Genomic DNA, 23,893 nt, shown 5'->3' on the forward strand with positions numbered 1-23,893 from the left:
CCTGAGGTTGATGAGACCTAGCTAATAAAGAAAAAAAGATATCAGAGAGGATTTAAAAGAAAGAATTTCAACTTGCACTTAAAATAATACAAAGATGAATATATTTTTTTGCTTCACAGCTTAATGAATTCCAAAATCTGGGACCGGTGTAAATGAAATGTATTCTGAGCCAATAAAGTTCTCAGGAGGGGTAAATGAAACTCATAGATTGCCTAGTGGGATATTTATGAAAAAACTCGTTCCGTGGGAACATTGAATTGAAAATATTGGGAAGTGCATTTGTGTTGTAATTAAACACAAAACTTGCCAAGATGAAAAAATAAAGGCACAAATCTTTGATTTTCAAAATCTTATATTTAGTGAAAAATGGATCTGAATAAGAACGTGGCGGGATGCCACAAATAATACGAAGTGCTCGTTTTTTTTCTTTTGTAACAGTAGTTTATCTAGTATATAGTTTGATGGGCACATTTTATACCCCATGCTAGGAGTCCGTAATCAAGATAAGGTAAAATTAGAGAAAATACAACCGCAACAAACAGGGTAATTTGATATGAAACTTGAGTCTATCAATGATATCAATATTAGTCGAAATTATGCGGCCTCCAGGAAAGTTTATCGTCCATCGTGATACGTGCAGAGTCATCAGAAATAACCTATGCGTAAAGCTTCTGGAATTGCTAAAAAGCATATTACTCGGTTTTCTGGAGATTAAGTGATAATTCAGTAGCTCTTATCCACTGAAACACTTTTTCTTCAATTCGGAATTAACGATTCGAACGAGAGTATCTGGATTTTGGCGAGAGAGAATAAGGAAGTCCAATCGCCCACAAATGCTTGAGTGAGCACGAACAATGGGTGCGTGACGTCATCGCATTTGCATAACAATAGGTCGCATTAGCATAACAATAGGTCGCATTAGCATAGGAGGTTAGGGCGCCCTCTTCGGTAGCTAGGCAACGGGTAAACAAACAAATCGCGTGTTGATCGGTCGTCATAGCAACAAGCAAACACGTCTCTCGATGAAAAGAAGGATTAAAGGAGTTCTTTTGTGCAAAAGTTATTTCTGGACGCGAGAACAATGCACGCGCTGTCGCGATTGTTCGAATGTTTGCTTGACAACCAAACATAGATGGCGTGACTACGTCGATCATCATTGGTCGATGCATTTTGCGGGAACTGATACGATTTGTCAAGACGGTACACGTGATCTACGCCTTAGCAACGGGAGAAGCGATGTAGCGGGTATAAAACCGCGCGCCGTTCAAATCCTCAGTCATACCTCTCACTCTGCTCTTACAACAACGCGTACCAAGCGTATCAGCGACGTCTGCAGCTCTCTGTTCCTACTGTATAACGTAAAATGAATCCAGGTATCTACAGCAATGCGTCTATGGCCATGGAACTCGCCGAGGCTACTCTCGCGGACGAACAGCGAGAAAAGGGGTGGCAGGTGGGCTACAGTGAGAGGGAGGAAAGAGCCTACTTTTTTAATGCGGCTCTGGGCGCGACTCAGTGGGAAAGTCCGGCCGACGGTGTGAGTAGCGAGACTGACGGCCCTCGAGCCGGCCCCTTGATGGAGCAGAGGCCTTTGACTCCCACACCTCCAGCCGGTCTGATACCTCCCCCGACTCCCAAGCCAGCAAGGTACACGAAGGACGTGTTCAGATTTCCAGAGTCAGCAGGTCCCACCAAGAGAAGGATGAACTCGGTAAGTCAGATTTATCAGCTTATTTGTAGGCGAAGTTGTTTAAGGGTAACTCTTCATATCGATATTATTGCATTTGACTCATTGCGAGCTATATTAGCATCTTGAGTAACCCATGCGTTGTGTTTGATCTCACCATGCGCAGGTCTCCGAGGGTGTTGAGGATCAATCAACAGCACGGAAGAAACTGAAGCTGAACATCGAGCCAGCTCAGGCCCAGGATGTGGAGAGTGACATCACGTTCCCCCCAAACGTGCATCCTGTGAATATAGGGGGTAAGAGATTTGCAGTCGTCAAAACTTTCAACAAGGCTGTGTACGTGAACCTCCGCGAGTACTACACAGACCCCCTCACAGGCTCTCGAGCTTTGGCTGGAAGGAGGGGCATCAATCTTACTCTCGAGAACTGGGAAAAACTCTATAGTAGAATGAAAGAAATCGATCGTGCTGTGGTCGAAATGAAGAGGAAGGCCGAAGGAACGGATTGCTGAACGTGGCCAGTCAAGCAATTTATCAGATACGTTTAAGTAGTATTAATTAGATATTACTCTTGTGGACGGTAAACCTAGATTTTGTATTTCTATTTCTTTGTTTGTTTATTTTTTTCTATCGTAGATGACATCAAGGAGTTCTGCAACCTCGTGGAAAGTTTCGTAATTATACAACTTTTCGCGATAGTCAGCGCATTGGGATTACCTAGCCCTTTGGACTGCGAAGGTTGCCAACAGAATTACCCTACTTCGTACCACGCATGCGTAAACTTCAAGATGCCGTACCATTGGGACCGGGATAGAATCGCAAAACATATGGTTAGAGGCGCTCATAAAGTGAGCAAGGCCATCGATAATGGCAGACTTTTCAAAAAGTGGACATTATTCTTGAAACATGCCCGTCCTGACTTAGCGGCTCTCGATGCTTTCCCAGCTGACGCTGTATATTGGGACAGAATGGTCCGAAACAGACTGTTTGAATATAGCGTGAATATCGATCAGTTCCTGGATGGCTATCAGCTGCTATACGACAAGTGCAACAGTTTTGACTTCATTTCTTTACAAGAGGTTATCAATATACACAACCCTAGCGAGAAACAGAAATGGGACAGTAATTTTGAGCAAGAGTACGGGAAGACTTATAGTTTTCTGGTTTCGGCAGACCATGATTTAGCGGATGAAGAAAATGAGGATCATCCGGACGAGGAAGAAGGAGAGTCAGGGCATTGATACAGTGAAATATTCATCGCTGTATGACTTAAATTCTAAAACGAGATATTGATCGTGTCAACGTGTGTATTTTATCAATAAAGCGTGCCGTGAAGAACTTGAAACATATCTTTGATTACTGTCTTGTATTTCCCGAGTTTTGCGTATTTGACCGCTGAGTGACCAAGTGTGTGAATGCGTGTGTGTATGCTTATATATATGTATACATACACATATACATATATATACATATGTGTGTCTTAGAATACGCGCTAAATGGCGCTATTGATCTTTGTGTATGCGTGTGTGTACGTGCGTATATATATATATATATATATATATATGGCATATATATATATGATACATAAATATAATATATGGGTCAGAATTTTGAACGATGTACAATTGAACAAAAACGAGGCAAAATTTAAAAAGTAGGAAATTCTCCAAATTATTTATCTTACCTGAAAGAGTATAACTCAAGCTTTAATATGAACCCAATTATACTAGGATTTGCCCAGAGGAACAAGTTTTTATTCACCGCTGAAGTTTACCATGTCCAGAGCAGCGAACGTCCGTGAGGAATAGTACAGCACATACACTTGAATACCATTTAACATACTTTGAAAAGATCTGATTCAGTTCAAAATCCTAACAAAATATCTTAAGGGACATGTGTACGTGCTTGCAGAATATTAAGCTTGTACTCTTAACCTGTACGTAATGGTAGACAACTGATGATTTAACTAAATTCGTCGTTTCTGTTGAAATATTGCTCTTCCGCTAAACACTTTCTCCACTTTACGCGCATTTTACAGAAACTCAATATTTTGACCTCTTATTTCACTATCCCATACTTCAATGCCCACTCCCAAATAATAACAAACCTTTTTAAGATGTATCTGATCTAGGCAGTCTCTATAACCCAACGAACATAGCATAGTTTTCATCACGGAGGTTCGCATGTAGCTCACGGACGTTCGGAACAAACAAGATGCAGCTCTCCTGAGTTGGAAACGCATTCTACTTACAACAAACAGCAATTTCATGTCGAGAACAAACTCCTCTGCAAAATCCTGAACAGATATTACCAATTCTCAAGTACATAAGCTTGTTTATCTTGTCATACTGAGGAATCAAAGAAAACAATTTTTCCATCTCTCGTAAATGAACGTACAAACATACGTGCAATCTCAGTGACGTAGTCCATCCTTGAGAACGAATATATTGATCAAAATTTCTTTATCATGAAGTAAAGATTCAGGTCCTAAATTTGTTATCTAAAGTCTACAATGCAAAATTTGCTTATAACGAACATGGTCACAGCTAAAATTATGACAAAGAATTAACATAGAAAGACAACAGAAATGTGCTCCGTTATAGAAGTACGTTGTTTAGCTGGGGAGGACAAACGAATACGTTGGGAAGAAATCCCTCTATGTTTGCTCCTTGTGTTACACACAGTTACCGAGGAGAATTTTTATTATTATATTAGTCAGAAATTATATTAATGGGTTCGATACTGCGAAGTTTCGTCATAACAAGACACAGTAAGTCCATATTACATGGATGGATGCTTGTGACTTCGATATTATACAATATGGTTTGTTATAACAAACATGTTGTAGCGCGTCATTTCGGAGGCTCGTTATTCATACAGTTTGTCAATACGAAAATTGATAGAGTTCGTATGATTATGAAGCTTTTTTATTCGGTAAATGATAGGAATCTCCGAAGCTTAATCGAATGGTTTATTAATCGGAACATCGGAACATGAAAAATCATGTTCGCTTATCCAAATGTGGAGAAACAAGTTAACAACTAAAATCCTCCAAATTTCAAAACCTCATAATAACCGTTTTCACCTAAACGAATATCAGGCCCTTTCCACTTTTAGAAGAACGGACCTAAAGATAATGATCATTAATATTTATTTGTCGAACTAACAAACTTTCGGAATAAGAAAATTTTAATAACAAACCTCCATAATTAACTACAAACTTTTTTTTTTTTCATTTTCGGAATAACAAACCTTTGGACATCGGAGTAACGAATCTTAGGAAGAGCGAACGTATCAAAGTGTAACCTGAAACCTATTCTTGATCATTACTTTTTTAACATGTGTTTTCAAAGTAAGCACAAAAGCACAAACAAATTGACGATCTCTCTGTCTCTTAAATGTAAAATGAAAAAAAAAATCTTGGAAAGAATTACAAATGAACATTGCTTTTCATTGATGAGTATAAAACAACACCTTGTGATGATAAGCGGAGGATTTGTTTGTTTTCATCCGACAATAATTGTAAACTGCATTATTTTTGTTCGCTTGTGACGGCATTTCGATGAATAAAAAACGTAAACAAACGAACAAAAACTTCTCCAGAGGAATTTGGTACGACGGGAGTGCACTGGCAATTCTTTTCTCTGTGTGTTGGAGCTCGATCCCTTCTCTGTTTCTCAGTCATTTTTATTCAACTGCTTACACGTCCTTTTGAAACTTTTCCATTTTTTATTCAACACATGCCCATTACAGACTTCTTCCGTCATTATCCTGCATGTGATTACGTAGCACTTTTCGGATTTATTTTGGTTTGTTTTGTTTTGTTTCTGTTTTCTGTTTGGTCGCAGCATGTCCAGGCTATTGAGGGAATGAGAGAAAAATCGTCATGAAGAGAAAAATAAGAATGAATTAAGGCATTTAATAATCATGACAATTACAGCGAACGTCCGTTATGGAGACCAAAACTGGATGTGTTCTGTTTGAGACGGCAGCTACCATACTCAAAAGATAAACACTTGGCGCACCTGTCACTAAAAAGTGGCACTGATCCTCTTTCTCCTTCTATGTAATCCATTGACTTATTCTACCAACGAACATCCGTGACCAAAACGTTTTCCTTTTGTTATTACAAGTAAATTGAGTGCTGAACATTATTCACTTTTGGGTATGAGCGGCTCGGTGATTTGGTAATATTTTCAACTAACATTAACTTTATGTGCAGTGATATATTTGTAATTATCAGCAATTTCCTTTCTCGGACAGAACGTCCGTGAGCGAAACTTTCAGAACCTGTAACAGTACAAATTGTCTCCAGATCCTCATTAGAAAGAAATTTAAATGCACAGAAATTACAGATTACGCAAAATTCCATTTTCCTATAACTTTGTTTTCAGTGTTTAGCTGTTTTTGTATAATTAGAGGGAAAACAAGCGTAAAATTGTGAGTAAATTTTCAACTGTTTCTTCATCATGATCACATAACGCCTTAAAAATTCTGAAACTACTGCCCTAAACTCATTGTTTACTTTGTAAAACTTTATTTGTGACTATTGGAGCTAAAAGTTTTAAAGAATACAGGACACTTTTGGGACAAGTTATCCCTATCGAAGGGATTGCATACGTCACGGACGTTCGCTGGAATTGTCACGGACGTTCGTTCTACTGATAGGGTCATGTTCCCGGACGGATAACTAATCGGCAGAGAGTACCTAGCCTTCCTAACTCTGTCAAAAATTTGAAAAGGTATTGTCAATGCAAATTATAAGAAATTTGACATCCTTACAACATATGTATTGCTCAGAGGGGGATCAGGAGGTGAATTTTCAGAGAAAATATTAATTATTTGCTTGGTTTTCGGTGAATTGCATGGTCCAAAAACTGCGGACAAGCCTCAGTCCGCTCCAAAAATAACATACAGCTCCTCGGCTAGAGAGCCAAAGGTAAAATGCACCTTCGTCATCAAAGCAAGATGGTGTCCCACTCGAAAACGTTTTAGTCATCACGGACGTTCTTTTTTTCTCGGAGGTTCGTCTAAAAATATAATTTCGGCTCCTATTTGACAAAGGATGGACAGAAACTCAAAACAAACATATTATCGTGTGGCTAGATCTTAGTTGATTACGACTCAGAACAATATCACCAATAGCGTTTAATTGGATACGATCTTTATTAGAAAATAGCGGAAGCACGTCCGTGACGAAAACTGAGTATAATTTTTCATAAAAGAATATTACGTCCCATGTACAGCCAGCAGACGTACAATTTTTGCAGGATATGTTCATTAGGTGGAACACCAAATTTTCGTATACACTACAGTTGGGACAACAAAGTAGAATTTGCAGCAGCGATAGAAATAAAAGCACCACGGACGTTCGCCTGTTTAGGACTTTGATATTTCAATTGTTCTCTGTGATTTTATACGTGCTCATATAGTTCTTATAATGTTGTGGTTCATACCCATGATATGTCAGATCCAGAACATGGTCAGATATTAGATGCCACGTGTGCTTAAATATGCACATCATTACTTTGAACAACAAAAATTATTGTGAAAATAGCGTTTTTACCGTATTTTTACGCTTTAAGTCCTTGTCAAATGAAAAATATCAGGCAAAAATCAACCAAACCATATATTTCCTGAAAGGAAATTTACCAATCTTTGAGATGACATGAAAAAATCTGGTTTCTTAGATCATCCTTGCGTGTTCTAAGGGAAAGAATGTCATAAGGTGCGAAAATGGGCAATTGTACATCGTTCAAAATTCTCACCCATATATATCTGAGATACAAATTACTCTTAATCTACGTATAAACATGACGCGTGAAATGAAAAGACAACAACACAAGGTTCGTTCTATGTACATATCACTCTTTTTTTATTATTTTCCAATCACAGCAAACACAGCAATCCGTATGATACAAATCGATACAAAGGTAATCAGGGCTGAAACAAAGCCCGGGAAATCTGATTTAACACTATGTTGGGATCATGTACCGACTTGTTCACTCGATAGTAATGGTCGATAAAGTCTCTGACGTAATGGTCGTTGTGATGGGTGTCCGAACTGAAATGAGAAACTATGTTTCCGAGAGTGCTTCCTCGAGAGCGATGGACGAGGTAATAAATGACGTATTGTCCGCACACTGTTGACAATTCTCCCTGGATACGGTGCCGGTTATAGGTTTCCGCGCCAATGGTATTCCTCCTCAAAAATGTCTCGATGCTCTCCGTCTGCACGTTGTTGCCGTAGGAATCGAAATATTCTCCATTTCCCCTCCCGTCGAAGTAGACAGCCACCCAATGGCTTCCAGGTAGCGAGGCAGGGTCCAAATTTACCACGTAAGCCGATGGTCTTGGTACGGGATCAGTGGGTAAGAGATCGGCCGGGTAGACCCCTTCAAATATCCTTCGGGTCCCCCTGTCATGACGTAATACTCGGCGAATTTCCACGCTGTCCATCCTCGTTTACACCGTGTAGTCAAAGAGGACGTTCCTGGCTCGATCAATTTCCAGAATGTTGTCAAACTCGGCATAAACTACGATGTTCATGCCCTCGGTCAGTTGGTTGTCAAAGTGCATTTCCAGCCTCAGGTTCCCCTGCCTCTTCAGGCTGAAGTGTTGGCCGGATGACAGATCGGGAGAGAGGTCGAATGCGTAGAGTGCGTAACCTCTGTCGTAGTCCTCCCGACTGATGTGGTTGCCTGTGTCCTTGAACATTTTATCAGTTCCGGAGAACAGCGTCTGGTAGGCTCTGATAGAGTTTAGCCCCGGTGTGTCTCCGTAGGAAGGGGTGATGGGTTTGGACGGCACTTGCACACCGTCCACGTACAAGGACAGGTAGTTCACTCCAAAGTGTTTGAAGTTGAAGGGATTGTGGCTGTAGCTGCCGTTGAATGCCTTGTTGTTGACACAGCCTATGATGATGCGTTGCGGTATCTGTCCCAGAAAGAGGTGGTCCTGCTGCAGAGTCATTTCGCCTCTTGGCACGGAAAGCACTTTACACGTCACACGACGCACGGGGTACTTTGCCGTGCCTTTCTCCAGAGCCTTGGCGTGTCCCAGCATGACGAATGGAGCTACCCTGACCTTTCTGACAAAGAGGGAGCAGTCCTGGATGACGATTTTGTAGGCCGCATTTTCCGTGGCGGACATCAGGCAGAAATCGGGTTTGGTCCTGATGAGTTTGACGCGCATATCAACCCCATTCAGGAGGTGTTTGGGTTGAAAGAAGAGATCGTTGTGTAGAGGACCGATCAGTTCCACGCTTTTTGACTTCTTGATGAAGGCGTGTCGCTTTTTCAGGCCAAGGTTGATTGAGTCAGTTGCCAGGGGATCGTTTTGATCCATTTGCCCAGAAGTGTCTTTGTAGAAGAGTGCGGTGGTCAGCTGGGTCTGTTTGGCTTCTGGTCCGTACTGTAGAAGAGACTCAATCATGGCGCGATAGGGATAGGTCGGGGTAGATGGCGTGATGACGCGGTCATTAAGACTCACATCCACTTGAGAGAATGCAAGAACAAATTGACCGGTCCTACCTGATCGGTATCGACCAGATTGTCGCCATTGGGCTTTGTCACCTTGGCCTTCACGTAGAGTTGACTCTGCGACAGGTCCAGATATTCGCTTCCAGATCCCGCTACGTGGAATTCGATGGGTCCTCCGTCCGAAAACTGAGCCACGGGGTGATATTCCACCCATTGGCCCTGCTCTATGCTGGTTTGTGTGGGAGGGATGGTGAACAAATCCAACTCGGACTTGACACATTCGCACGAATCCTGATGTACGAATGCCATGGTTGCTGTATCTATACGTCCTTACTCGTCAAAGATGTCGGGAGATCTTGTCTGAACGTGGGTTCTGGCTCGACTGATGGTTCCGGGATGACGTTGTCTCCTTTTATTACGATGACGCGTGGTAGGCTGGCGCTTCTTGCCCGCTCTGCGTCTGGCTTTCCTTTTCCTGGGCATTCGAGATGCAAGTCGTTTGGTCACTGCATCCGCCGCGAACTCCACGCCAGCACCCAGAGCTTCTCTGGCCAATTTCTTTCCTCCGCTGGACAGAGCTTTTTTCACGATAGCTTTCCCACCTCTCTTGAATAGAGGTTTAAGCAGGGGTAGAGCAGCACGCAGACCTCTGGCCAGTAAACCTCCGATGCCATAGCCTTGCTGTATTATACCGCCCGAATACACCGGTAATCCGTGACCGACTTGATGCGTGTAGTAATCTGCGTACATGCTCGGAGATACGATACCCACCATCTTGATGGCACTATTTTGACATCCGTTTTCTCTCAATTCAAGAAAGATGGAGACTTCTTCCGAAAGTGTAGTTTCACGACGACCTTTCCACGTTGAAATGGAATTTTTCTTCCGATGGAGTCCCTTATATCGATTTCGATCGTCTGGAATAGCTTCCTGGCAACCGGTACGTAGTGGGGGCGTTCGTACATGATATTGATGTCTTTCCCGTGTCTGTCTCGAACCGCAACGGTGCGTAGCAACGGGGCCCGGGCATCCCCCACAATCTGATGTTCCACGATATCGCTGTATACGTAGAGATTGTGGATGAGATCCAAATCTACGGGGTAATTGGCCTTACAGGAATGATGTATTCCCTGGTCATCTTCGAATCCTAGCATAGCTGCTAATGTACCCGAGAACTTGACGGCGACTCCAGCGTCTAACATCGTGACGTAAACCTTCTGAGAAACGCTGTTGTAGCCCAACTCAATTCGTCCACGAAACCTCTCCGGTACTAGCGTGAGCATGAAATGTTTCGCATTCTCGTAATAGCCATCTTCCAGGGGGTAATCAATCCACGTTTCGCCATCATTCGTGCTGTACATAACGCGGGAGTGTGGGTCCGAACGGACGTAATTGTACCAGCGATGCGGATAATGTATCTCCACCAGTCCGGCTTCCCATTCTCCCTCTAATATCACGGTACTGGGAAGTTTGACCTTGAATGCAGAGAGGGTGTTTTCGGGATATTCTCGCAACGAACTATTGCTAGGCAACGTCACGTAAAAGGACGAGGCAGATGATGAAGCCATGGTGACTCTTGTCCTTGTGAGCCAAAGTTGACGGAGGCTTTTGTTTTATTACAGTTTCACGATGTCAGTGACGTAACTGTTGAATTTGTCGGGATATCCCTGCCACTTCACCAGGTATTCCGTGATACCTCTTCTTTTCCGTCTGCCGATGATGCGTTCGATCTTGTACATATCATCGCGGGGTGGGGTGACCTTTTGAAGCTCTTGGGCGTAAAAGGTGCCATCCACGCGTTCTCCCCCATAGTCTTCCAATCTGTACACGGGAGGGGAACGATCCACAATGCCGATGACTTTGAAAATTTCTTCGGTCCATTTTGGTAAGTAGCCTTTTCTGAATGGTTGGGTTGTCATGGCGATCCTTACTCGATCACCCTGCTTGAAAGGATGATTTTTCCGCTTCCGTCTCCTCCGATTGTACAGGTCTCCGTACAGCGTCAACCACACATCTTTTTCGTTGGTATCACCGACTTCCACGGGTGCTCTCCCTATGCTCGAATGCGTCCTCCGATTATAAGCGGAGACCAAGCGATCGATAACATCGATGTATTTGCGGGTGTTCTTGCTGGTAAAGTATTTCCACATCCTTTCCTTCAGAGTCCTGTTGAATCTTTCCACCACGCTGGCCTTTGTCTCGTTATGAGTGGTAAAGAAAGTGATTTCGCTGTCTTTAAGCAACTGCTGGAAGGCTCTATTGGTGAATTCTGTACCCTTATCCGACTGCAGCTTGTGAGGCTTCCGCCCTTCGGCTAGTATTCTTTGAAAGGCCTTCACCAAGGTTTGACCTTTCTTGTCCTTCAAGGGTATGACCCACGCATACTTTGAAAATATGTCTATGCAGGTCAACAGGTGTTTGAAACCTTTGTTCCAATTGGCCAGGCTCTGAAGATCTACCAAATCCACCTGCCATTGATGGTCAATGCCGTAGACCACAACTCTATTCCGTCTGAATCTTCGCCTCAGGCCTTTGTGTAGTGTGTATGTTGGCTGCTGACTCAACCAATCCCTGACTCGGTCCCTCCTCACGTCGTTTCTTTCGCTTTTGGCAGCGCGGTAGACACCCTCCACACCACCAAAGCCTGCGGGATGATGCGGATCGTAGTATATCCTCTCCAGCAACTCTTCCATCTGGTGTGTCGACGCGTATGTTGATATTTCCCTTGCAACAGGCCAGAGCGCATCTCACGCGTTTCAGTTCCAATCCGATGGATGGAGTCCAACACCCCATGTTTGTCCGTGAAGTCTTTGTTACGGAATGACATCGTATTAAGGGGGACGCTTCCATTAATAGGGTAAACCAGACTGGTGAGGTTTCGGGCTTGGCTCTGCGTTTCTTTTCCGACGATGGTAAATGAGATGCCCTTGCGTACATGTGACGGGATTCGTCCAAACTGATCCTACCACGCGATGCTATCGAATGTTCCCTGCCTTCTCTCTGCATGAAACGCCATCGATCTTCGTTCCCAATCAGTTCCTGCGGTGGCCGCAGAGTGGCCAGAGCGTGAGCAAACTTCTGCCAGCCGTGGGGGTTGAACGATTTTCTCTTGCGCAACATATCATTAATCAGATCGATGATGTGCATGCCTTCGCTTCTCTGACCACCAACGATCAATTCTCCAGCCTCGTTGAATCGGAGAACCCGCGACGGTGCCTCTTCTACCAATGTGACCAGCTGTTCCGCCTTCTTTTTGAACGTTTTCGGCACGCTCTCAGCCACCTTCTGGACCCAGGATGTAGCGCTGGATTGTGCTCCGGCTGCATCCGTTCCACCTGCGGCTAATCCCGTAGTTTCCGTGGCTGATGGGTAGGGCGTGGTTTCCACTTTAACGGTCATGGATTGGTTCAGCTTTTGATGCATGTTCACATAACTCAACAAAGCTTGCTGATACAACTTTACTCTCTCATCAACCGGAATATCACGTCGGCGCAAAATGCCTTGCATTTGTTCGTCCAGTCCATCCAGACCTTGATAGGTGGGTGCCAGGCTGTGTTGATGGGATGCGTGAAGCTGTTGGGCCACGTCATGAGGAACAAGCACCATTTTCCGAGCATGTTGCATGTTTGCGAATTATTTCTTGGTTCTTCTCTGTCTACGACGAGCTATACCCTTCTTGATGCCCCCTATGACGAGCTCGCCCAAAATGCTGAGCACGGGTACAGCTAGCGCGCTGATAAAACCTCCTTTCTGATTGACTAGTTTCTTTTTCTTCTCTGTCAGCGAAACGGTTCTGCTTCCGAGAGTTCGAAGAGTGTTTTTGTGACACCGCAAGTTCCGCTTCTGCTGAGAGGTTAGCGGGACGTTACCGTGCAAAATGTTCAGCGCGCATTCGCAAAGACATTCCACGAGGTCCTTATTTGCACCCTTCAGAACGCCGTTCCTCTGTGTGCGACTTCCCTTTGCCAGGACGTGGAGATAGGGAGCGTTTGCCTCTAGTCGCTGAGACATGACGAATGACGCTGTCGATGCTACTCCGACGATATTTATTGCTAAACTGATACGTGGAAGCTATGATACAATGTTTTATATCGATCCAGTCAACTCGAAACGAGTCACTTCATGACGTAGGCGATGTTCTGTTCCCCCGGGAATATATTACTCCTCAGCTGCAGACGTTCGTCCGTGTCTGGCTTTAGGTCGATGACAAGATAGCCGTAGGGTTTAGAAGTGGCATCCTTGTATGCTTCATGAAGAAATTTCCCATTTTGTGGATAGATCTGTTTGGCGAGATGAGTTATTTGCGAACCATCTCTGGGATTCTTGAACAAGATCATGTAGTGCGCGTTGAGACTGATGGTCCGACTCTCTTTGCCCTGGTGAAACAAATTTTGACTGATCAGAATGACCGACAGGTTTCTGTGATGACTCCCTTTGGTAAAGAGATGAGAAACCCTTTCGTCCTTGTTGGCTTGAGACATGAGATCGTCGAGAATGATTAGATTGGAGTTCCGACGATCGAATAAGTTTTCCATATCGTTAGGAATGCCTTCGTGCAGCTGTACATATGGCATATCCCTCGCCATATCGCCATACCCCATTTGGTATTCGCCATAACACCACACAATCGTCTGAAAAGGTTTGTCCACCAGTTGTTCATGATGTTTGATGAGTTTAGTAACAAACTGCGTCTTTCCACACCCCGTTGGTCCAGCAATAACAGCCGTGAATGGATGTTTTAACCTCGTGTCCATCACGTCGACTGAATGGCTTTTAGTTTTAACAGTCTCTTATATGACCTCGTAGCTATCCCGTGAAACACCCCCTCACCCTTCTCCCGACATACATTACGCACTCACGCACACACACACACACACGCACGCACGCATTAACGATACATGTATGTATAATGTTCTTTTAGTTGGTAGCTCACACCCACGCACACACACACACACAGACACACACGCAAACGCGCGCACGCATTAACAAGTCATGCCTGTATACTTTTCTTTCAGTTGGTAGCACACACGTAGGCACACACGCAAACGCGCGCACGCATTAACAAGTCATGCCTGTATATTTTTCTTTCAGTTGGTAGCACACACGCAGGCACACACACGCAATCATGACACACCCACACACGTTTACACACTTAAATACACACACACAGAGCGATGTACGCACCTTCGCACCGACAGACCGACACAGGCATATACGTTCTGGAGGCTTCGAGTTCAAAAAGAATGAACGAACGACGAGAAAAAGCATACGATTCAAATTTCTTTTATTAGATATCTCATTGAACGTGGCACATTTCTGTACAATTTATAATTCACATATTACAGAAAGGTGTTTTACATACATGCAATTATTCTAACAATGTTGTAACGGCTGGATATAAGTGCATTGAATGTCGGCATCATAACGCGAATTGTCAGTGGAGTTGATGGAACGACAACACAAGGGACCCGCAAATTGCCTAGTGAAATGGCAAGACTATTGACAGGTTGGCAAGGGACAAGAAGATATGGCAAGAACGAAATCGGCATAGAGCCAGCAAAAAGGCAAAGAGATAACAGCGATAAAAACATTACACAGCGTTGCACGGGGTACGCCTCATTCAAAATGTGCGCATCGATAAAATAACAAATCGCAATTCATGCCGTGAAAATATTGCTATAAATAATAGTTCAAAAACCATCGTGAATGGCGCTTAAGAAGAATAGAGGCAAGAGGGTAAAGAGGGATAGTTGAAGATTAAGCTTTCGGATTCAGTATCCGTAAGGAACAGTATTGTAGTCGTCTATTCTGACCCGTTTGTCGTAGACAACGCGATGGATTTTGCTCTCCGTTCGCGTCACGACACCCGCGTCCTTCGTGCGCGCGATTCTGTGGGGGTTGGTGACTGTAGTGAGGCCGCGCTCACCCCGAATCATCTCTTTAAAACTGTCAAAGTTGACAAGTTGCGCATTGCGATGATTCAAGGTGATTCCTCGCACCTTACAAGCCCCCACAACTTCGGCTTTCTCTTTGCTGGAAAAAACTTTGTAGGTGTAGTTTTTGGGGCCTTAAGCAATGAGTTCGGTAATATAACTTCCAACCCCAAAATCTTTCTCCAGCTCGTCCGTCATGTCACCCAGGAAATTTCCCGTGGGAACATCATCTACATCGTCGTTTTTGAGGTAGATGATGGAGTCCGTGTCAGTGTACAGAACGTTCTTCTGCAGCTTTTCCAAATAAGTGTACAATTTGAGTCGTGCGTGGCAAGTAGTGAATGCTGCCAGCACGACGTTTGTATTTGGGAGCACTTCTAAAAAGTCGTCCTCGGGGACATATTGTATTTGCGCGAGGTTTTCGTGCGGAAAGTCAACGGTCTTGACCTCTACAGCCGGGTTAGTGAGGATGGAGAAAAATCTCTCCGGATTTTCGCAGTATTCGGTTTTTGTCAAGTTGTTTCGCTGCCCCAGTTTGCCCCAGAAAGAGTTGAGGCAGATTTTGGAGACGGCGCGCAACCCACCGTTCTTTTCAATTTTGCTTTCGTCTAGCAATACCCCCTCTTTCTTTTCGTAGGAATCGATGTAATTTTTCCTTGCCTCTAAAATGTCGGCATTTAACAGATCAGTTTCCGAAAGACATTCTGAGGGCCATCCGCTCGACTCTTGTTTGACCTTTAGAAAGAGGTCGATGTATTCGCTGAACAGCCCTCCCTTTTTTGTTTCGGGGTTGTATTTTGTTTTGCGAGGGTAGTGCCAGACTTCGTAGATGTCTACGATTTTGTAGCCAAGTTCGACGGCTTTTTTTAGTTCCTCACTAACCCAGGTAGAGAGCAGGGCCCTTTCTTCATCGGAATGGTCACAGGGTGTTGTTTGTTTGTCATTGGCGCACGTTCGACAGAGAGGAAAGAGAAGTTTGCCCTCCTCACTTCTGTAGGGGAGGACAGGATGAAAGAGTTGGCGTGGAGGACACACCATACATTTTACAAGTCCGAAGTAATTGCCAATATCGTCAAAGTTGTCCGTGATCACGGTGGGATGTCCTAGCGGAAATTCGGTATACTTGCAAACCCAAGGGTATAGACTACAAACATCGACATACTTTATGCGTTCATCATTCTGTACCCTATGGTACAATTTTAGCGCATTTGTTCTCCCCCCATAAAATGCTTCGCGCGGTTGGAGGGGTTCCTGGAACTGGAGAGCGTCAACAAAATTTGCCACCGCCAAATCTTCCTTCATCATTTTCCTGAATTGGCACTCCCACATGGTTACCACCGTGTACCCTTGCTTTCGTATGACGTTCAGCCGGTACATGGTGCGGTCATATACATCTTGGACCGTTTCATCGGATCCCGGTAGAACGACATCCCGTCGAGGGTAGCAGCGTGGACAACCGTGCCACAGATCCCCCAAAAATTCGTAAATGGTGTTCGTTGTTCTGTCGTAACCATCGACGCGAAACCTGCCAATGCGATGCTCTCCCCCGTTCCTAGCATGATTAATGCATACGTCGTTTTGGTGGCTAATCCACTCCAACCATTTCAACGCCAGAAGAGAATGCCGATCCTTCCATCTATACCCGTGAGTAGGTATGAGACCTATGGAATTTGGTTTCAGAAATTTGGTCCTAAACACGGTGTTACAAGCCGAAGCAATGGTAATGTTTTTGAAGGGGTCGATATTGCCCGTTACTTTCATGAAAAGCGTACGAAAAGCCATACAGCCCTCCATGAGAATTTGGACGTCGGAACGACAGTATGCCAGAATTTCGTCTTCAAAATCAAAATGATCGTTCCTGTGCACTGAGTACCAGGCTTCGAATTCTAACCGCTTATTTTCAGACATCCCATCTGGATCGTAATAAGATTTGTCCGGAAGTGCTCCCTTGTAGTCTTGGTTCTCGGTCTTGTTGAAAAAATGAGGGAAAAACCCTTTCTTTAACTCTTTGAGACCAAAGGTAGAGGGAAAAGAAGAAAGAGGCATGGCGAGAAAGCTCAGAGAATCAATGACTTTTACATCATTGACTTTAAGGCTGAGAATCTTAGCACCATTCATGATGACTTCGGGTACAATGCCTTGTCTGTGACAGTATTCCTGAAGAAACTGGGTATCGTATGAGCGGGCGTTGTGAGCGATGGCAGTTACTCCCTCGTGATCCTCCTCCGTGCCAAATAACCATTCGCAAAATTTGTCCAGCGTGTCGTCCCCTTTGAAAATGTGTTCCCTAATGCCACAGGTAGTGCAAACGTTGCCCCCCTTATCCGCAAAACAGTCTTGACACACTTTCAGTGCAATGCACAAATTTGGAATGTGTTTAAAGACAGGCCCGTGGTCATTTTGCGCCACTTTGTCATCCTGTCTGCATTCGAAATCAAAAAAGATTAATTTTTGTTTCTTGCATTTCTGCTTTTTCTGACTCTTTTTCTTATTCTTTTGGTTCAGGTTGGGATCGGGAAGAGTTCTCATAAAACACTGATGCCCTTCTTTGATCACCCGTGTTTTGCATCGCTCGCAATATCCCACACTACAATCGTGTTTTTCTGATTTTTCTCTCCTTCTGTCGATTAAAACGTTGCACTTCTTGCACCTGTGCAACAGTTGACAGATGGATCGCTGTTTCCAAGGGCGTCCGATGAATTTCGAAACACCCTTCGCTCTTGAAACACCTGCCACAGTCAGGACACTGTACCCAATTCTCTAAACGACAGTTTTGCTTGCTTTTGCAGCAATTGCACGTATCGAGGCAGACGTGCTTCGATACTTGATCGTACCCCTTGAAGCAAACCCTACAGAAATAACTCTTACGTAGGAAAGCGGGCATGGCGACGATGACGTCATAGTGCCCGTTATGAAAGAAAAGGGTCAATAATTTGCCATTCTCCGGTCCCTTGTATATTAGGCCATGCGTTCCACCATTGACATACACGGCGATTTGGTAGCCTTTGTCATGGAGATACCTCTGGAATTGTTCTATTTCCGGTAAACCGCCTTTTTTGGTTTTGTCCACTCCAGCCGCTTCGTACAATTCCGTGGCTTTTAGAGTTTGTGTTTTAAATCGAGCTGGTTCCGTAATATGGCGAAATGTTTGCGGGTCCTCACTTTTATTGGCATGGGCCATAGCCACGGCTAAAGCCCTCCCGCAACAGAGATTATCTTTGTTCGAAATTTGAATGAATCTCTTTTTCTTTGCGATGAAGCGGTCCAAAGGGATCGTGTTTTCGCTAGATTTGCCTCCCTCCGACATCTGAATGTGGACAATCTTTAGATTAAATCCCCCCAAAAGCCGAAAATCTTCGTTGGACTGTATAATTTGCTCAATGATGGACAGGATTCGTTCCACCACCAGCTGATCTTTTCTCGTCAGAGGTATACCCGCATCCTGCTTCAAATTGGGAGAGGATATGACAAAGCCTACCTCATCGCCATTATCAAAGTTTGCCGTTACACGCGTTATGATGCTTTCAAACAATGCACTTACCACATCGTGTACAGCGTAGCGTGCCAAAAGGGTCTCTAAAGGGCGTATCCTCAATCTGTAATCCACGATGCGCCCTCTGAAACGCGGCGCCTCCCTTTCTTCCCTCTGCTGAATGGAGTAGAACTCTCTAATCCGTTCCTGAAAAAAAAAATGAATAACCGACATGAAGATATATCTCGCCATATAATACATACATACACATACATACATACAGATGTCATTAGGTAATCTAAATACGTATATCTGATGCCCACACTTACCGAAAGATTTTCTGGCGCATTGACATCCCTCTGCGAGACATCCCGATCCGATATCTGGCTGTCGGAAGGTTGGTCGGGATTCTCGGCACTGGTTGACTCCATCGGCTCGGAAAATAAATCCCTTTGCGTGTCCACGATAGAGTCAAGTTGAGAGGGAGCGTTGAGCGAGTTGTCTGTCGGTGAATGAGAGGATGGTGGGAAGGACTCTTGCGTGCCGTATATATCCTGGCTGTCCAGAGTCTGAGATTGTTCCCACGGTGTCATCTATGTCAATACAATGATAAAAGAAAAAAAAAATAGGACAACAGTGAGGCTGTCACAACGCACTATCCTATATGAAGCGAATAAATATGTATTGTGAGCAGACACTTACCACCACGTTATCACCTTGGCCAGCTTGGGGAATATCGGGATCGGAGTCTTCACTCTCCAGCTCGTCCCAGTTGAGGAGTCTCCTGCGCTGCTCCACCACTTGCTGCCTCTGTTCCCTCCTCCTTTGCGCATGCCACCTCCGTCTAGCGCTCGCCATATATGTAGTGTAGAGGGCCTGATGTTCGCGCTCGTCTTGGCTAGTCCATTCAGGAGTCATGTTTCCGGACATACTAGACACGACAAGGCAAACGGAGAAAAATCTGCTTACAATTTTTGTCACGATTATAAAAATCAATAGCACTCACGATCATGCGCTAAGATGCCGAGAACGTAAATTATGAATGTCTTTGAGACCATATGTTTTTCATGCTTACAACAGTACACGTATACAAACGCTTGACGTAGAAATATTGACCTAAAAAGTCACGTTATCTTACCATTATACTCCCTACCTCAATCACAATCTGCATACGCCTTAAGCGTACATACTTGGCTTTATCTATTTTAACTGTCAATCTCGTTTGATACGGACAACACGTTCTCGTCTCACCTGTTCAACGATGTAATCCAACGAATAATGTGTAAAATCGATACACTTTTCGGAGTGCCAACGTTCACTGCAAGTCAGAACTTGTCCCGATGATGTCTGCTCTTCCAGAGTTGCTTCGTCGTCAGGCTGCGGAGCTCGAATGATGAGGCCGTTGTCAAGACGGCGATATTTATACAACTTTTATGTTTATGTGCCCGTTACCTATGGTTACAACAAATACCACTTGATGACGGTTGCTACGGATGATGATTATAATTCCTATTGATCGTCATCCTGTACTACCCACATGCACCACTGGCACTGACCCTTGTGGAAACCCCTTACCGAAAGCTGTCTTTGTTCGCCCCTATAATCCCTTTGCACAGACACACGCTTTAAGATTTGGAGTAAAGTAGGGGTCAGTACCATTTTTGGTCCAGGAGTTATAATGTCTCAAACTTGAAAACTCACTATATAAAAATGACCACTTTAGCTGTGACCAAGACCTTGTTGGTCATAAAAAAGTCTGCGCGCACCAAGACTACTACACGCACCACCGGCACTGACCCTTGTGGAAACCCCTGACCGAACGCTGTCTTTGTTCGCCCCTATTCACGCGCTCTGGGTCCGAGGATTCTAACAATAGAAACGATTTGCGATATCGATTACTTTCTCCTTGGCCTTTTTACGCACGGAGCTCTTGCCTTCATACACTGTAGCGGTCTATTATCGATTACTTTCTCCTTGGCCTTTTTACGCACGGAGCTCTTGCCTTCATACACTGCAGCGGTCTACTATCGATTACTTTCTCCTTGGCCTTTTTACACATGGAACTCTTGCTTTCATACACTGTAGCACTCTACTAGACAGTGATGGTGCAGACAGTTTCACGCTGACCGTGCCTCGAAGGCGTCTCATTGCCATGGAAACGTACATTCTGCAACGTGGAAACTACCTCTAACTTATACCCGCATCTCTTGTCTACGGATTTCGTGTCCTTTAATCTGCATCTCTTGTCTCCGGATATCTCCGACCAGAGTTACAACACATAGTTGTATACATAATCATCATGAACAACGACCTTCTGGAGCCGGTAAAGGTCATCGCCCTAATACAAGCTGTGCTTAGTCAATTATGCTGCAAACAGTTTCTTGCTGATCGTACCACGAAGGCGTCTCATTGCCATGGACACATACATTCTGCACCGTGGAAACTGCCTTTCCCCATACCTACATGTCTTGTCTACGGATATCTCGTGTCAGAGCTGGTTTTCCCCTTATCTCATAGCTGTATAATCGTCATGAACAACGGGTTGACGAAACGGACAAACGTAGGTAAGTCCCATTATACCCGATTTGCTCCATATCCGAGTCAAGAACGCGAGCATTATTTTGCCGTGGCAACCGAGAAATCATTCAAACAGGCGCCATTTTCCTCTCTTGTCTCTTCTACAATAAAAAACCGCCATTTATTCCAGCCATTATTTAAAAAAACCGTCATTTTTCGAATATTCTACCATTTTCCCGCCAAAAACCAACCGCTATGTTGTTTGTTTACCCGTTGCTTAGTTACCAGAGACGTCCATGACCTTTCTGCGTGACCTCCTATGCAAATTATCCCATTGTTATGCTAATAACGTTACGTCATCGCACCCATTGTTCGTGCTCACTCAAGCATTTGTGGGCGATTGGACTTCCTTATTCTCTGGCGAGAAAAGAAAATATTTGAGTCATCAGCAAAAGGTTAATGAGAGTATGTCACATGATCTGCAAAAGCCATTCATGTAAATAACAAAAAGTAAAGGTCCTCTAACAAGCTACCCTGTGGGACGCCACAATGAATCCTATAATAGACGAGTTGTTCTCGTTCAGAGATATGTATTGTTTTCGATTTTGTAGGTAATTCCTGAATCACTCCAAGGCCTTCCCCCGTATGCAATAATAAGACAATATTTTGTGAAGTAAAATGTCATGATTAATTGCATCGAAGGCCTTGGAGAAGTTCAGGAAGATACCAATAAGATGAGAATGATTATAGATAGTATGCGCGGTGTGTGGTCAATAAACTTCAAATGGACATGAACGGTGCTGTGTTTCTGACGAAACCCAAATTGAGAATTGGTTAAGAACATTCATTGTTCTTGTAAATATTATGAACCTAAGACCCTAAGAATATGAACTTAACTAGGGAGGTGTCTCACCTCCCTGACCTAACTATTATAGTGTTGATGAAGAATTCAATAAGTGAATACATGTATGTACAACTTGCATCTTTTCCACTTCTGCCCTTGATAATAATAATAACAAGTTCTTATATAGCGCATTTCAGACTTGAAAAGAATTTCAATGCGCTTTACAAACAAACAAACAAATTATACCATAATACAAAATGTAGCGACAAAAATTACAATTTACCAAGCACAATATATTACCTTACAATCATTATTTTTTAAATATACGTACATTGAAGGTCAGAGCTGCCAGTACTACTGAAACATGACTTCAAGTTTAACAATCATAGGCTATTTCGTAAAGATAGGTTTTGAGTTTTTGTTTGAAATTGTCTATTGGCATCTGACTTCTAAGTGGGTCTGGCAGAGAATTCCATAGAGTAGGTGCAGCAAAAGAAAAAACCCTGTCCCCATAAGACTTCGTTCGAATGGTAGGTACAACAAGCAAGTTTCGAGCAGAGGATCGGAGACATCTAGTAGGCTTATATGGGGTTATGAGTTCTGTAATGTAGTGCGGGGCTGTTCCGTATAGTGCCTTGAAAGTAATGAGGAAGATCTTGTATTGAATACGATATCTTATAGGAAGCCAGTGCAGATCTTGAAGGATTATGTGTTCACGTTTCTTGGCAAGTGTAACAAGGCGGGGAGCGGAAGGTTGATAAATATTAGCACAAGAGGAAACGGCTGAAGGTTTATTCACCCCAACGCTTTATGGTACCATACCCAAGAAATAGCTCGAGCAAATCTTCGCTGACAAATAAAACGAAATTTAAGGTCCATAAAACGGGAATTTCACAGGCAGATATTGTACTCAAAAGCAATATGTGACTGTGCACCTCAAAACGAACATAAAGTCGCACACACTGATTTTGCATGAGGACTGAAAATAAGTGAAATGTCTCAAACCTAGCCGAACTTGACTTTTTCATATTTTCTGAAAGAGCGGGTCTTCTTTTACATTACGCTAAAATTTGGTATCATAAAACGGGCAGGAAAATGTATTTTTTTAGCAGTTTATCTCGAACATTTTTGGTAGAATAGTGTGATTAGGTGTGTTTTTAGAATCTCTTTTTCATTTCTCAAAAACCTTGTCCATACTCTTCACTTTCAACTCTAATAACTTTTGAAAGGATAGCGCCACTGCTTTGAAAGTTGGCATTAATTGTGGACAGAATGTGTTAATGAGGCATGTTTTATTTCAGTTTGATCTGATAATTTCTTCATTGTTGTTACTCTGGTGGTGTACTTCCTGTTTTTTGTCCCATTCATCACACAGCCAGCACGGTTTGGTACAGATTAAGCGCTTGAATAGACACTGTACTTCAGAGCCTCTTTTCTCAGTTTACACTTTTCCTGAGTTTGTGCTTTCTTTCCAATAGGAGAGTCCGTCTGATTGGAGTTATACATCATTTTAAAGCTTAAAGTGAAAACTAAGTTTCGGTAAGTGCTTGAGAACCCGTCTAGCACCATTTCATTTTTGCTTGCAATATATCGAAAGAGTCCACTAAGAAACTTACCTGGCTGACGCGGTTTGCCGGAATGATGAGTCGGTTTGGAGTATTTTGAGAAAAAATAATAATAGTAGGAAAACCGACTTTAATTCCAGAAGGCTCCAGACTAACTCGGTCTCGGGAAAAATTCGACCCTACTTCAGACAATTTACACGCAGTAAGACTACATTTAGTGATCGCCACATACTGGCCACTGCATAATACCAAATGAGGCCTAACTGAATGGACAGGAAAGTGCGTGCTAACGTAATCATGTACAAAACAAAACAAAAATGACAGCGCGCGGTCCTGAGTTGCTGAGACGCGCGGTCTTTGGAGTTTTTGTTGTTGTTTATCAAGCGCCTTTGGTT

General features: G+C 43.6%; 3 protein-coding genes across 3 annotated transcripts in view; all 3 read right to left on the minus strand.

Moving 5' to 3' along the window:
* The window catches only part of LOC139736561 (dolichyl-diphosphooligosaccharide--protein glycosyltransferase subunit 2-like), a 50,790-nt gene extending 27,222 nt beyond the window's left edge, over nucleotides 1-23,568 (minus strand). The window contains exon 1 of the mRNA XM_071647309.1: nucleotides 23,550-23,568. The gene's annotated coding sequence lies outside the window, so the exon portion shown is untranslated. The remainder of the gene's footprint in view (nucleotides 1-23,549) is intronic.
* LOC139736553 (uncharacterized protein F54H12.2-like) lies at nucleotides 8,152-9,120 on the minus strand. The gene has a single exon (XM_071647303.1). It carries the CDS (start codon nucleotides 9,118-9,120, stop codon nucleotides 8,152-8,154), a length of 969 nt encoding a protein of 322 aa, XP_071503404.1.
* LOC139736554 (uncharacterized) lies at nucleotides 15,236-19,490 on the minus strand. The gene is made up of 4 exons (XM_071647304.1): nucleotides 19,275-19,490; nucleotides 18,902-19,165; nucleotides 18,642-18,779; nucleotides 15,236-17,419 (listed from the first exon to the last, which is right to left on the minus strand). Exons 1-4 carry the CDS (start codon nucleotides 19,488-19,490, stop codon nucleotides 15,236-15,238), a joined length of 2,802 nt encoding a protein of 933 aa, XP_071503405.1.
* Nucleotides 23,569-23,893: the final 325 nt, after the last annotated feature.

This window comes from Diadema antillarum, unplaced genomic scaffold (genome assembly GCF_040938485.1).
Source record: "Diadema antillarum isolate AM-2024a unplaced genomic scaffold, OU_Dant_1.0 seq00000652_RagTag, whole genome shotgun sequence".
NCBI lineage: Eukaryota > Metazoa > Echinodermata > Echinoidea > Diadematoida > Diadematidae > Diadema > Diadema antillarum.

Coding starts and splice junctions, on each gene's coding strand:
- LOC139736554 (XM_071647304.1), bottom strand. CDS start 19,490: ATGACTCCTGAATGGACTAGCCAAGACGAGCGCGAACATCAGGCCCTC. Junction 18,780..18,901: donor ATGCGCCAGAAAATCTTTCG/GTAAGTGTGGGC, acceptor TTTTTTTTTCAG/GAACGGATTAGAGAGTTCTA. Junction 17,420..18,641: donor GCTACGCTGTACACGATGTG/GTAAGTGCATTG, acceptor TTTGCGGATAAG/GGGGGCAACGTTTGCACTAC.
- LOC139736553 (XM_071647303.1), bottom strand. CDS start 9,120: ATGATTGAGTCTCTTCTACAGTACGGACCAGAAGCCAAACAGACCCAG.